At 39.9% G+C, this 14770-nt stretch overlaps 1 protein-coding gene across 1 annotated transcript in view; it reads right to left on the bottom strand.

Moving 5' to 3' along the window:
• Positions 1–14770, bottom strand: part of fkbp15a (FKBP prolyl isomerase family member 15a) — a 77991-nt gene that overhangs the window by 46939 nt on the left and 16282 nt on the right. The window contains exons 5-12 of the mRNA XM_048613348.1: positions 14489–14563; positions 13119–13217; positions 12308–12457; positions 11796–11864; positions 8540–8683; positions 7866–8017; positions 4560–4608; positions 3920–4036 (exon numbers count right to left, since the gene is read on the bottom strand). Of these exons, the coding sequence (XP_048469305.1) occupies positions 3920–4036; positions 4560–4608; positions 7866–8017; positions 8540–8683; positions 11796–11864; positions 12308–12457; positions 13119–13217; positions 14489–14563 (855 nt within the window). The remainder of the gene's footprint in view (positions 1–3919; positions 4037–4559; positions 4609–7865; positions 8018–8539; positions 8684–11795; positions 11865–12307; positions 12458–13118; positions 13218–14488; positions 14564–14770) is intronic.

Here is a 14770-nt window from a genome sequence, read left to right as displayed (position 1 = left end):
TTCAGATTAGAATTTAACAACCTAGGACTGAGGATAACAAGGATAAACCTAATTTATATAATGCCTCTTACATAAACAATCCTTTTCAATTTAGAGGTCTAATCAAAAAATGATGTGGACACTTAATAAGGAGCTCATAGAAAAGGTGACCAGCTTAGGCAAAGATGGTTGAAAACAAAAGGATGGTCAGAAAAAAAAAAAGAAAGTTAAGCAACATGTGGGTTTAGGCAAGGAATGTGCTCTTAGTGCACAATTGCTGCACAACAGGAAAGAACAAGAGTCTGGGAGAGTTTGGCAAGAATGGAGTCGGCATGGTGGTATGATTAGAGAAGACTGCAGACTTTGGTAAGAGAAGAGTCATGAAGAAATTTAAAACAAAAGTTGAAAAATTAGTATTTGAAAAGCCAAGAATAGAAGAGATGAGTGATAAGAACATGGTTTGTGCAAGTATTTTTAGCTGCAGAGTACAAAACAAGCTGAAATACAGAAGACAAGCATGAGGGGGCAGCCTGGGGTGCATTGGAGTAAGAGTCCAGAGATGACAAGGTGAGGGTTGCACAAGCAGATTGATTGGATGAGATATGGAGAGATTTGGGAATCAGAAAAGGAGGAGGAGGAGAGAAGACGTATTTAGAAATTCAGTTTGGTGACTGTGTAGAGCACCATGGTTGCAAACAAATTGGTTCAGCCGTAGACAATGGTCTGGGAGGGCGGTGGAATGGTTGGTATTCAATCCTTAGGAAGGTCCAGCAAAATGAAAGTAGGTGGCGGTTGTTATTGGTAAAAGACAAAATCAGCATAACATAGAGAAAAGATATTGGTCGAGGAAATCTGGATGTTGAATCTGTCTGAGAGGAGCCAAGAAACAACAAGGTGCAGAAAACGTTAGTGGTTGATGTTGATTGGCCTCCAAACCATAGTGATTATGTAGGGAATAGGAATAAACAGAAAACGAGAGTGTACGCAAAAGTGCAACAGTCATCATGGCTAGCTTTAATTTACATTCGGATTAGGAAAACCACATTAGTTGCTTGGTGGCAGATGAATTCCTGGAATGAGCACAAGAATTTTTAAAGACTAATACCACGAAGAACCACGTAGGGGGAAAACAGGCTATCCTAGATTTGGTTTTGTGCAACAAGGGGTTTATTAATAATATTGCTGAGAATGTTCTGGGGGGAGGGGGTGTGTGACCAAAATTCTTCAACATAGATAGTGAAGTAGTTCAATCTGAACCTAATCTAAACAAAGATATGAGGGACAAGTTGGCTGTGATATAATGAAGTTATGCAGGCTAAAGCGTGACAGTGAATAGGCAACAGTTAGTACATAAGAATAATGCATACATTAAAACAGTTGTTCACATTTCTTACGGACAAAAGAACGCAACAGGAAAAGTGGCCAAACTACAATAAACAAAATGAATTAAGAACAGTATTAGATCGAAAAGAAGTCATAGAATACTCAGAACTCAAAGGAGGACCAAGAGATCAATTAAGAGAGGAAAAGTTGCGTTGGAGAGTAAAATTGCAAGAGTGGACTGCAAGAGCTTTGTTTTGTAAGAAAAAAAAGAAAAAAAGAAAAGAATAGGGCAGACAAATGTAGGCCCCTTATAATCGGAAACAGGACAATGATGAAGAATGAGGAAATGGCACAGCAATTAAACAACTGCTTTAGTTCTGTCTCCAAAGACAACAACACCAATAACTTCCAAAAAAGTGCCAGGGAAGCAAGTGTCTCTGGCTAAGTAGGAATCGAAAGAGGTTTAAGAGCATTAGGTAAAAAAGTAGTACTGCAAAAATTAATGGAACTGAAAATGGATAAATTCCAGGGCGCAATAATATAAATCCCAGGATGCTGAAGGTGGCGGCCTTGGAAGTAGTGGATTCATTTGTTAGCTTCCAAAATCCTGCAAATTATGAACAGATTGGAGGGTGTCAAATGTAGCCTCACTGTTTAAAAAAGGAAACTAGGGAGAAAATCAGGAATTACAAACTCATTTGCCCAGCATCAGTAGCAGGGAAATGCTGAAGCGTGCTATAAATGATGTGATAACTCTGATTCCAACAGCATTTTCTAAGTCAACATTGATTTATGAAAACAGTGCTTGACAAATTGACTGCAATTTTTTTTGAGAACATAATAGTAGAATCAATGCGAGAGAAGTGATCATGGTTAATTGGAATTTCAGAAAGCTTTTGATAAAGTCCCACATCAGAGGTTGGTGTTCAAATTCAAATAAAATAGGTGTTTGGTGGTAATATGCTAATTGCTTCAGATTGAGAATTAGACGAGATACAGAGTAGCAATAAATGGGTTGTTTTCAGAGTGGAAGGTGGTGACAAGTGGGTGCCACAGGGATCAGTGCTTGGGCCCCAGCTGTACATAACAGATCAGTGATCTGGATGAGAGAACCAAAGTAATATTTCCAAGTTTGCTGATGACGCATAACTAAATGGGAGTTAGAGCAAGGAGGATGCAAAGATGCTTCAAGGTGACAGAGTGGGCAAATGCATGGCAGATACAACATAATGTAGATAAAAGTTTCCACTAAGGTAGGAAAAAGAAGAGAGACTGGCAGAGTGTAATTGAATTGGTGATAGATTGGAAAATGTTGATGTGAAAAGGGACCCGGATGCCCCTGCACACTGGCAACTGCAAGCAGACATGTGGGTGCAGCAAACAGTTAAGGCAGCAAATGGTATGTTGGCCTTCATTGCAAGACTGTTTCAGTACAGGAGGAAGGAAGTTTTCCGGCAGCTGTATAAAGCCTTGGTGAAATCACACCTGGTGTATTGTTTGCAATTATGGTCTCCTTACCCAAAGGATACAGTTGCCATAGGAGGGATTGCAACAAAAAAGTTAACTGGACTGACTCCTAGGATGGCAAATTTGTTGCACAAGAAAAAAGACATGATCAGCCAAGTCTGTATTAACTGGAGCTTAGGAAAATGAGGGGAAATCTCACTGAAAAGTTTAAAATTCTGACAGGGCTGAACCGGCTGTATGTATGGATGATGTTTCCCTTGGCTGGGGACCCAGAACATGCTCTCAATGTCTCAGAATTTGCAGTAGGCCATTTTGGATTAAGATTAGGAGGAATTTCTTCAGCGGTGACCCCGTGAAATTCTCTCCCAGAAAGAGTTGTGGAGGCAAAATCACTGAATATATTTAACAGAAAGAGATTTCTAAAAGCTAAAACACGTCAAGAGGTACAGAGAGAAAGCAGGAGTATGGCTTTGAGATGAAGGATCAGCCATGATCATATTGAATGACGGAGCAGGCTTGATGATTGAATGGCTTACTCCTGCTTCTATATTTTCTGTTTACACCCTGTGTAAAAGGGTGACAATGATGCTGTCCCAAACTATCTTTACCTACAAAGGAAACGTTGAACGTGGCCTGTGTCACTTTATTACGGATTCAGAGCATTTTAAATTTTAAAATGAAGTGAGGAAGCCAGTTACTGAACACTGGAGTTTATGAAGTCCCCTGACGAGAACTCACTGACTTAAACTATGTATATGACCTCTCCCCCCACCTCTCTGCAAAGGCATTCCACATTATATGCTAAAGACCATTTCTTATAAAACAGCACATTTGCCATAAGCAATAAACAAGGAGTTATTTGAAATAAATATTTTTTAAAAGTTTTGTTCAATAATTTATTTTTGGACAGCTAGCCATGTCTGTTAAGGTTTAGGATAGCATTCCTCCCTTTCCCCTCCATTCCCCCACAGGCACCACCATCCCAACCCAAAATACCTCCCAAGGCTCATCAGTTCTCTCTCTTCCATTTCCCCCAAGTGGCTTAGAACCAAAAACACTCATTCGTACAGAAGTAGATGAACTGAAATATTGTAAGGTGAATAATACAGACAAAAATAAAACAGAAGTGTGGGCCTTGCTAAATTTTTACCTCAAGCTCAGAGTCACTGGAGTCAGGCTGTGCAGAGAGAGCTCCTGTGAGAAATGGCATTGGCTGACCCATCTTCGCCATTCGAGAAATCAATTTGGCTTTCATGGTGTCTGGATTCTAGGGGAGAACAAAAGACAATGATTGTGTGTAACTAAGCAGAAGCAAGAAAATGGTAATTCTCTAAATTCCCCTTTATTTCAGGGACTGAACTCAATTATTTAGCATTAACCGATGAAATTTTGATTTGATGCAGGAATATAAACGTGGACTGAGTGAGCCACAAAGTCTACAGTTTCAGAAACACGGCTATACGAAGTCCAGCATCATGAAGTGGTTCATCACACATTCACGATCACAACTCTATTTGCCGCGTTCCTATTTTCAGTCACGTCACTTTGCAGAAAGACCAAGGAGGAATTAGAGCTGCGTGCATCTCTTCCATACATTGCAATTGATCAACAGCGGCAGACATCAGGAACTAGTTGCCCGATTCGTTTTCAATTCAAGATTCACACAGGAAGTAAAAGCAAATGAGAGGGAAAATAGAATCACAATGGCCAAAAAGAAAAATGAAAAGATAACTGAACAGCAGGCAGAGGTCACTGTACAACAAAAACAATAAAGGAGAACTCTTACTTACAGCCAACGTGTCACTTAGTGAATTAGACTTGGCCCGCACCACATGCTCCCTGACAAGCATAAGAATGGATAGATTTTTTTCAGTAACAGCTTTTTAAGGATGAACCCATTTCCCCTCTTATCTACAAAGATATTCCTGATAATTCAGTACATCCAAAACACCAGAGAGAGCTCCTCTCTCAAATAAATCAAATAGGTATCAGGCACTAACTTTCAAAACTCCCCAAATTAAGCCTTACCAAATGCATCCATAGAGGGTGCAGTGTACAGCAAAGTGAAATTGGACACTGAAGCAAATTCTACTTGACAATGGTCTTCAATTGGGGGGGGGGGGGGGGGGGGGGCACCAATGTACAGTTGAAGTATCTCCGGCATAAATACTACACTGCAACACTTATGTCAAAAGTCTGGATGCACTGAGGAGTTTCATAACATGTGCATCACTGGCAAGAGGAGCATTTACTTCTCTCCTCAACCGCACTACAGGACAGAGTTTGAGTGATCTCTATTTAGTTGACAAGCAAGACCTCATCATTCAAGTAGGCACTTTACTGCCTTCAGAAACAGCAGAGTTCAGCAATCTCTGCACTCATCTGGTTTTATTTGCAGTTTTGGTCTCGCCCTTGTGTTTGTTTGCCAACAGCAGCTCTTCAGTCTACCATGTGACAATACTATGGCTTGAAGAAGTGTATTTTATCCTGTTTTCTTTTTAAGAAAAATTGAGAAAATGTGATGAGCAGTCTGCTCCAAAGCCAATAAACATATTGTGAGGCCCTTGTGGGTTTACTTTTAAAACATTGGAACAGAAGCAGTCTGAATGGGTGGGGTCAAGCTCCCACAAAAACAGGATTTATTTTAGTTTTAGCCTTCGGGAGATGCTGGGGTCTTGAAGCTGGATGTGGAAGCTCTTATTCCTCTTTGTTACAGCTAAAAGCTGGGGTTCTCTTCCTGCTGCTAGAATTGTAGACAAATCAATTTTACTGAATTTGCCTTTGTCAAGGGTGTGTTTATGGAATGTTACTACATTGGAACGGTTAATTAGTAGTAATTAATATATCTATCCCTTGGTTATGCATTTCAATAAAGTTACAGTTAAGTCAATTCTTGACTTTGATTTTTATTTTATCTGTATTTTAACTATTGTAAAAGTAAGGCATATTTTGTTTAAAACTGTAATTTGACCAATGGAATTGCATCTGGAACGTGACGCCTTACACCTACATTTAAAATAAGAAAAACTTAGAGGCTAGACTATCATCTTAATGTATTTTGAGGGGGCTGGGTCTAGTTCGTAACAAATTGAGGCTCTGGTCAGGATCAAAATCTCTAATTCCAGGGTGGGTTTCGGATTATTGGACTCAAAGGCAGAGTCACTCAAACCAAAACATTAACTCTGACTTCTCTCCACAAATGCTGCCAGACCTGCTCAACTTTTCCAACAATTTTAGTTTTTGTTTATGTTCATGTTCAAAAAGATATTTTGATAGGGAAAGAAAGCAAAAGGAGAATGTGTTATTAGTTAAAAAAGAGTGAAGAACCAAGTTCAGATGATTCTGAATCGGACAGTGAGGAGGTTCTCAAAAATTTGAAACAGTTACTACAATCACATGGGAGATATTTGGGAATAAACTGGGAAGTACTAACCTAATTATGCATGTAGATATAGGAAATGCTATTCCAATTAAGTGACATCCTTTTAGACTTAACCCTCTAAAGTTGACGCAGGTTCAAAAAGAATTGAACACATGCTCAAAGACAAAGACAATTTAATCAAAACAAGTTGCAGCAATGGGTGCTCACCCATTGTAATGGCGCCAAAACCAGATGGTCCCCAACAATTATGTGCAGGCTATCGCAAAGTCAATGCAGTTACACACTGATTTTTAATCCTATTTCATGTTTGGAACACTGTATTGAGAAGACGGGACGAGCAACATACATTTCAAAGTTAAACTTACTCAGGAGGAAACTGGCAGGTACCTTTAGTCCAAAAGAGCGAAGATAATTTCAGCTTTTAAGACACCGAATGCACTAGTTTAAAGTCATGCCATTTGGTATGAAATGTGGCTGATGCATTTTTCAAAGACTAACCAATAGTCATTTTGATATTTCCCAATTGTGGGGTGCACATAGACGATCTGCTGATTTATAGTCACACATGGAAGAAACATTTGCAGCACCTATTGGAATTCTTCAATTGATTTTTTTTTGGGGGGGCGGGGGAGAGGCTGGGGGCAGGCTGTGAGATAGACCTGGCTTAGAGTGAATTCGCAAACGCCCAGTCATTAGATATGGACAAATGGCCCCACAGGATGTGAAATCAAAGGTTATCGAGGAGTTTCCCATACATCGACAAACAGGGATGTACTATATTTCCTGGGACTGAGTTACTTTTATCAAAAGTCCATACCTAATTTTGGCAGTGTGGTTGCCATTGATGAAGTGCAGAAAATTTCAGTGGACTGAGGAATGTCAGAAGGCATTTGACAGCCTGAAATCTGTGTTAACCACTGCCCCAGTGTTAGCCACACCTAATTACACAAGACCACTTAAAGTGGTTATCAATGCGATTGATGTAGTTGTCGGTGCTGAAGGTCTGGTTAACAAGATGACCAGAAGATAGAACGACCTCTTGATATTTCTCCTGAATATTGAATAATCAACAAATACCCCATGATTAAGGAGGTGAACTTGAGCTAGGTGTTGGCATCACAACATTTCAGCACTTCCATTGCCAGTAATACATCTGAAGCAATTGTATATACTGATCATAACCTCAAAGTTTTTGGAATAAGTTGAAGATTAAAAATCGCATCTTAAAACCATAGTATCATCACAACTAGACACATCAGGTCTGGAAACACTTTTTAAAACTTGTACTGTGACTGCACCACAAACTTTCATCATTTAAGCTCTCCTGTCTTCCACTTTGTCAATTTGTTCTTCTCTTACTCTCCTCCCCTTCATTTGCTTGAAACCTGTTAAATTTCTTAACTTTTGCCAGTTCAAACGCAAGGTGACAGACCTGAAATATTGATAGTTATATGCTGTCTGACCTAGCATTCCCAACATTTTTTAATCTTTATGTCAGAGAACAAGCTCAGGTGGTTGAGCTTCAGAACACATTGTGAAGTGTTCTATCTCGGAAAGGGAGTGCAGCAATGGTTCATCTTTTTGTCAAAAGGAACCCTCCAGATTCTCAAAATCTGAAATGTAACTAACTACTCCATAGCACAGTTCAACAAGATTGTAAATAGGGAACAAGTCAGTGGAACCAGAAGAACTGAAAGCTAGCCACGTTAGACACCTTTCATACCCAGGCTTTGGAGGCACAGACACTGGTGCTGGGATCGCAGTTTCTGCGGTCAGGCTTTCTATGCTGGGGGCTGGTGAAGATGCAGTAGATTCATGAGAGCTGGTACTCTGCTTGTCAAACCCAGATTCCTTTGCAAATTTTACCTATGACAAAGAGTGACAAAGTGAGCTTTCTAGTTCAAAAATATCCAAATAACACCTCCCTGCCCATCACAGATTCACTGAACTGGTAAAACAACCACACAAAGATCTTCAGTGTTCAGTTCTGCTATCAGTGTGAGTATGCAATGACAAGTTGACTGTTTAGTAGGTCTGAAAGTGTTAGAATATAGAAACTAAAATTCTTAATGAGATAAGCCACATTATGCTCAAAACAAATTTTCAGGAAACCCTCTTCTATACATTAAAACAACACACATCATTGCATAAGTAATATGTTATCCTTTGCTCACATAATCAATTTGAATCATTTGATTAAATCCACAATCATCTTCAACTAAAATTCCAAGTGAAAGTCTTCAAAGTGGATGCCAGCTCGAACCACATTGTTATTTTCCCCCAACTCTGATTGGATCAATCAGCATCTATTCCCAAGATAAGCCAGACATGGTTTCGCCTTAGCCTGGAATGGAATGAAAACTTAGATCCACCTTAACTAACACTCACCCTTTTAACCTCCACTTCAAAGATTAGCGTGGCATTGGTTGGAACTCGGTTTGGTATTCCCTGTGATCCATATGCCAAACTTGGAGGCACGATCAACAGTCTCCTTCCATTCTTCTTCATTCCCAGCATCCCAACTTCCCAGCCCTGCAAAATTTACAAAGATCAGCAAATAATTCCCAACAGATTGATATGGAAATCAAGAGTTGGTATGAGTAAAAGTAACTACAAAGCTGCTGATTTCCATTAGAAATTCATATTCAAATATTCTTTAGTTAAGGAACCGGTTTGACTCTTATCACCCTACAAGTAACCTAGTAAACCATACCATTCACACCATACCATTCTAAAATACAAAGACCAAAGTAAAGGATCTTGCAGCAGTGACCATCATATGACAAAATTACTTAAATTTGAATGCTGTGGGCACTCAGGGTACAGACAACACAAAGAAAGTAAATTAAAGTGATGCCAAACCTAAAAGGATGAAAAAGATTTTGACAGAGTATAGGAGAATCCATTACCAAAGTCAATAAAAGTAGTTAGTGAATTAACAGGTATATCCCTCACAAGGACAAAAGAAATAAATTTGAAATACTGAAAATATGGTCTAAGAACAGCATTAAAATGTAGCTTACTTAGAGGGAACCTGGCTAAAAGTAGGACTGCGGGGGCTAAAACATAAGATTAAGGTGTGTGCATGCAGGCAGAATAAGATCACCAAAACAAAAAACTCTCCAGATAACATCAAGGGTAATAGCCAAAAGCTTATAGAAAGTAAGGTGGTGGAAGAGGAGAAAGTTGGTCATGGAGGTACTTATCCTGTTGCTCTCGAGTTTGGAAGGATGAGAGGAGATCTAATTGAGGTCACACAGTCATACAGCACAGAAACAGACCCTTCATCCACCAGTCCATACTGAACATGGTCCCAAACTAAGCTTGTCCCACCTGCCTGCTCCTGCCCATATCCCTCCAAATCTTTCCTATTCACATGTCTATCCAAATGTCTTTCAAACGTTGTAATTGTACCCACATCCACGACTTTCTTAGGAAGTTCATTCCACACGCCAACTATCCACGTAAGAAGTTTGCCTCGTGTCTTTTTTAAAATCTCTCCCCTCTCACCATAAAAATGTGCCTCCTAGTCTTGAAATTCCCCGTCCTAAGGAAAAGACAGCTACCATTAACTCTATCGATACCTCTCATTATTTTATAAACTTCTATCAGGTCGCCTCTCAAATTCCTACACTTCAGGGGGAAAAAAGTTCCAACCTATCCAGTCTTTCTTTATAACTCAAGCCTTCCAAACCCAGCAACATCCTGGTAAATCTCTTCTGAACCCTCTCCAGCTTGATAACATCCTTCCTATAACTGGGCAACCAGAAATGGACCTAATATTCCAGAAGAGGCTTCATTAATGTCCTGTACAACCTCAACATGACTTCCCGACTCCTATACTCAAAAAGACTGAGCAATGAAGGCAAGCTTACCAAACACCTTTTTAACCACCCTGTCTATATGTGATGCAAACTTCAAAAGAATAATGTACCTGTACCCTAGGTCCCTCTGTTCTACAACACTACCCAAGGCCCTACCATTAATTGTAGAACCCCTAGCCTTGTTTGTTGTACAAAAATGCAATACCTCACAATTATCCAGATTGAACTCCATCTGCCGTTTTTCAGCCCATTGACCCACTTGGTCATGATCTTTTTGTAATCTTAGAAAACCAAGTTTGGTGTCATCTGCAAACTTACTAACCATGCCTTCTATATTCTCATTCAAATCATTTATATAAAATGACAAACAAGAGGGGATCTCAGAACCAATGTCTGTGGAACACCGCTGGTCACAGGCCTCCAGTCAGAAAAGCAACCCTCCACTATTGCCCTCTGTCTCTCCTGTCATTAAGCCAATTATGTATCCAATTGGCAAGCTCACCCTGAATCCCACGTGACCTAACTTTACTAATTAAGTCTACCTTCTGGAACCTTGTCAAAGGCTTTACTCAAATCCAAATAAATAACATCTACTGCACTGCCCATATTTTTGGTATCTTCCTCAAACTCAATCAAGTTTGAAAGACACACTTTTCCATCACACAAAACCATGCTGACTATCCCTAATCAATTTCTGCCTCTCTAAACATCCATAAATCCTATATTTCATAAATCACCTCCAACAATTTACCCACAACTGAAGTCAGACTCTCTGGCCTATAGTTCCCCAGTTTCTCCTTACAACCTTTCTTAAATTAAAAGGTACAACATTAGCCACCCAGTCATCAGGCACTTCACCCATTGGTATAGATAATGCAAATATTTCTGCAAGGGGTCTCAATTTCCTCGCTTACTTCCCACAATGTTCTGAAATACTTTGGATCAGGTCCCAGAGATTTATCCACCTTTCTATTTTTAAGACCTCCAGAACATCCTCTCTGCATTCTCTAGACTCCATTTCTTTCTCCAAAGTACAAACTTATGCCCCTACACTCTTTATATTAAGAGAGTCAGTTGAACCAAGTGGTCTGTATCTAAAATAAGATTTTCCTTTATTCTTGACTAGAACGTCAAAATCTTTAGTCATCCATTGTCCCTGAATCTTACCAGTCTTTCCCTTCACTAACGGGCACATAATGCCTCTAATTTCTCCCCATCACACTCTCGAACACCTCCCACCTATGTACATAAGATGCTCAAGGGGATTGACAAAGTAAAAAAGATGTTTCCTCTTGCGGGAGCAATCCAGAACAAGAGGTCAGTTTTCAGATCAGGGGTAGCAGATTTATGTCAGAGAAGGAGGAATTATTCTCTCAAAAAGGTCATAAATCTGTGGAATTCACTTACTCACAGGGGGTGGATGCTGGAATATGGAGCAAATTTGAGGAGCGAGGAAGATTTTTAATTATTAACAGGTTGATAGATTATGGGAGCAGGCAGCAGAGTGGAGTTGAGGCAGAGATGAGATCAACCATGATCATGTGAAATGGCAGAACGGGCTCAAGTCGGCTGAATTGTCTACTCCTAGTTCTTATGTTCTGAACCTAGCTCATGGGCAACAGATCGTTACAGCACATTACTTTGATTCACTGTGTACTTACCAGTACTACAGTTTGCATTCTTATTTTCACAACCAAGTCAAATTCTCCAATTAATAATGCCCACAATTCACTCCACTCACATTCCATTCTTCCCACTAATCCCCTACTCCACCAGGACCTCCATGTCTCCATTCCTGTTCCACAATACCCTGGGCTTACCTTTATCACTTTCCCAGATCCTATTTTCAGCCGCAACAACTTGTCTCTATTCACGTTCGTATCAAAAACCTGAAAAACAGAAGTTTGAAACAGCAAATGTGACAAAGAGCAGGAAACAAAGTGCATGGACCTTCCGCTACTCTTTCCTACCCAACATTCCTCAGCAGAGCAACTATTTTTGCACTAGTGTCTCTTCTCTATTTCCTACACCAGCCATTCTATGGTCAGTGAAATGAGCATTGTTTGGCATTCAAGTTAAGGAAATGGGAAAGACTGCCCAAACCTGGGACCCCTAGAACCAGAGGTTTTCAATCACACCAGTTTGGGCTGTGTTCGAAAGGTCAAATTTTCCCCAATCTATATTCAAACACCAAGCTCCCAGTTCGGAATGACAACTGGACTTGAAGATGGACCTATATTTAAAGTACAATATAAATCTGTAAAGCAGCACAAATTCAGAACATCAAAAAGCCAAATAACTGAGCCATAGTATTAAGTCAATTTGCCCTTACCTGTCCAAATGTGTGGTTCTGGTAAAGCCAACCTGTGTAGGACACTTCCAGAGAGTCCCCAGTTTCAACTGCCTGTCCTTCTCCTGGGGCCAGATCTTGGATCAGCACAGATTCCAATGTTGAGGTGCTGCTGCATTTTGCCAAACATACCTGCACAGTGGAAGCAAATAGAGACGAAAAACAGACACAGTCTGAGAGATTGCATGCTAAAATTAGTCAAAAATTGGTGTTAACTGAAATCCATCAAGCCAAAACCCTAAATACCACTAGTGACAAACAATAAAGAATGAAAACATCAGTCTGAACCAACATCACATAATTACAAATTAGCCAAGAACAAGCTAATCAGCAACATCAATTCAGACTGAATACTTTTCAGATCGTCACGACGTAGACACACAGTGGGAAATTTGAACTCTAAATAAATCACCTTTTAATGTGATTGAAGATAGACAATCCTGGATTAGTTGATCTACCCAAGAACATAGGAACATAGGACAAACGTAGAGGAGACAGCTTGGGTCTGTAAGAATGAGGGGCCAGCAGATCAGTTTAACCCTACAGTAACAATTCAGAGTCAAATTTCAAATCCCACATGATCTGCAGGGATTGAACAAAGTTACTGATTATCAATTCTCAGGCTTTGCCAATACCCATGTAAACAACACGAGATTAGACTATTGACTGACCATGCTACTCAATTTTTCTTTGCTCCATCATGATGCAGTTAAAAAAATTAGCGATCCCAATCTTGAAAACTTCAAATTTGCCCACATTGCGAGAATGCTTTACAATTACAGCCAGATTTTACCTGTTTGCTGAATTCCACCACAGCCTTCTCAGAATCAAACATGACTGACCAATTCTGCCGCTGGTCATCGTAAAACACGCAATAGTTATTGGCTTGAACCTGAATAGAATGAATGAGAAGATGGGTTAAGTGAAGCAGAGTGACTTCCAACTAACTTTCATTCAACTTCTGGAACCAAGCTACAGACACTATTGAGCTCACAAGACCCAGATCCATATCATGTTAACCCCTTTCATTCAAGGCAACAATAAAACCTGCTAGATATTGATATCAATATCCAGAGTTCAGCAGGAAAGTGCAGTTAAAATCCAAAGATCCACTTCCTAAATGCTGTTATTTGGTCTTTGGACAGGATGGAACAATGCTTTGATGCACAGCACAACTGAATAGTTTAATGTTTTCAGGGCACATATGGAAAAACGATTACTGGGTTAAAAGAAAAACTGAAAGAACTGCGGATGCTGTAAATCAGACAAAAACTGAAATTACTGGAAAAGCTCAGCAGGGCTCAGAATTGAGGGAGGGTCACCGGACTTGGAAGTCTTAACTTTGATTTCTCTTCACAGATGCTGCCAGACCTATAGGTCAAAAGAACTGAACAAATCAGAATGTGCAGAACTGCACCCAAAATCAGTTGGTCCTTCCAGGAATACAAATCAGACAGGATTGGGGAAGCAAACTGAAGTGTACAGAGACAAGAAAATAAAAATCAAGACTGACTTAATAACTTCTGGAAAATAATGACCATTACCCTGTTCAAAAATACCAAGGACCAACAGTTACCAACACTAACTCACTGATCCAAAGTTAGACAATGACAAGAGAATAATATGACCTTGGACAGAAACATGGCATTTCATTACAGTTCCTCGCAGGTCCAGCTTCCAAAATAGTCACACCAAGAGAACAGCCCAACAAGCACCCAGGACAATAGCCACCATAAAAAGGTAAACTGAACATGCCAGGATTGCGACTAATATGTTGAGGGATATAAATCAGCACCTTTCATTTAAAATGTAAAGGCGAGTCCAGATAAGCAATGATCAAGACAATATTTTTATTAAACGTTCTGCAGATTAAAGATCAAGCAAAGATGGTTTTAACTGAGCAAGTTAATGAACTAATCTGTCAAGGTGACCTACAATATACCAATGCTCACTCAACTCCCTCGCACCAAGCTCATTAATACAGCCCAACAGCGCCCAATCTAGTTACAAAAGTAATGAGTATCTCTGATTAAGAAATGTTTTTGAGGAGAAAACAAGATTGAAACACAGAATTATAATCCTCAAATAATGAGCACGTTACCTATTGGTAGATAGCAATCCACATTCAATAATCCTGTCTATCAAACAAACACAGTTACTCACAGTAAAGGTGAATGCTGGATAAATGCGGGCAGCAGCAATCCGTTTCTGTTGGCTGGCGTACAGGAGAATCTTGTACTTTAGGGATCAGAGATGGAGAAAAAGAATCAGCTCTCATGCAAAACCTATACGGAACCAGATAGATCTGACTGCACCGACTGGCAAAAATAACACATCTCAGTATGAGATAACAAGCTGTGGAGCTGGATGAACACAGCAGGCCAAGCAGCATCAGAGGAGCAGGAAGGCTGACGTTTCAGGCCTAGACCCTTCTTCAGAAACCTT

Source organism: Rhincodon typus, chromosome 28 (assembly GCF_021869965.1).
Source record: "Rhincodon typus isolate 14 chromosome 28, sRhiTyp1.1, whole genome shotgun sequence".
NCBI classification, from domain to species: domain Eukaryota; kingdom Metazoa; phylum Chordata; class Chondrichthyes; order Orectolobiformes; family Rhincodontidae; genus Rhincodon; species Rhincodon typus.
This window is presented reverse-complemented; position numbering and strand designations above follow the sequence as displayed.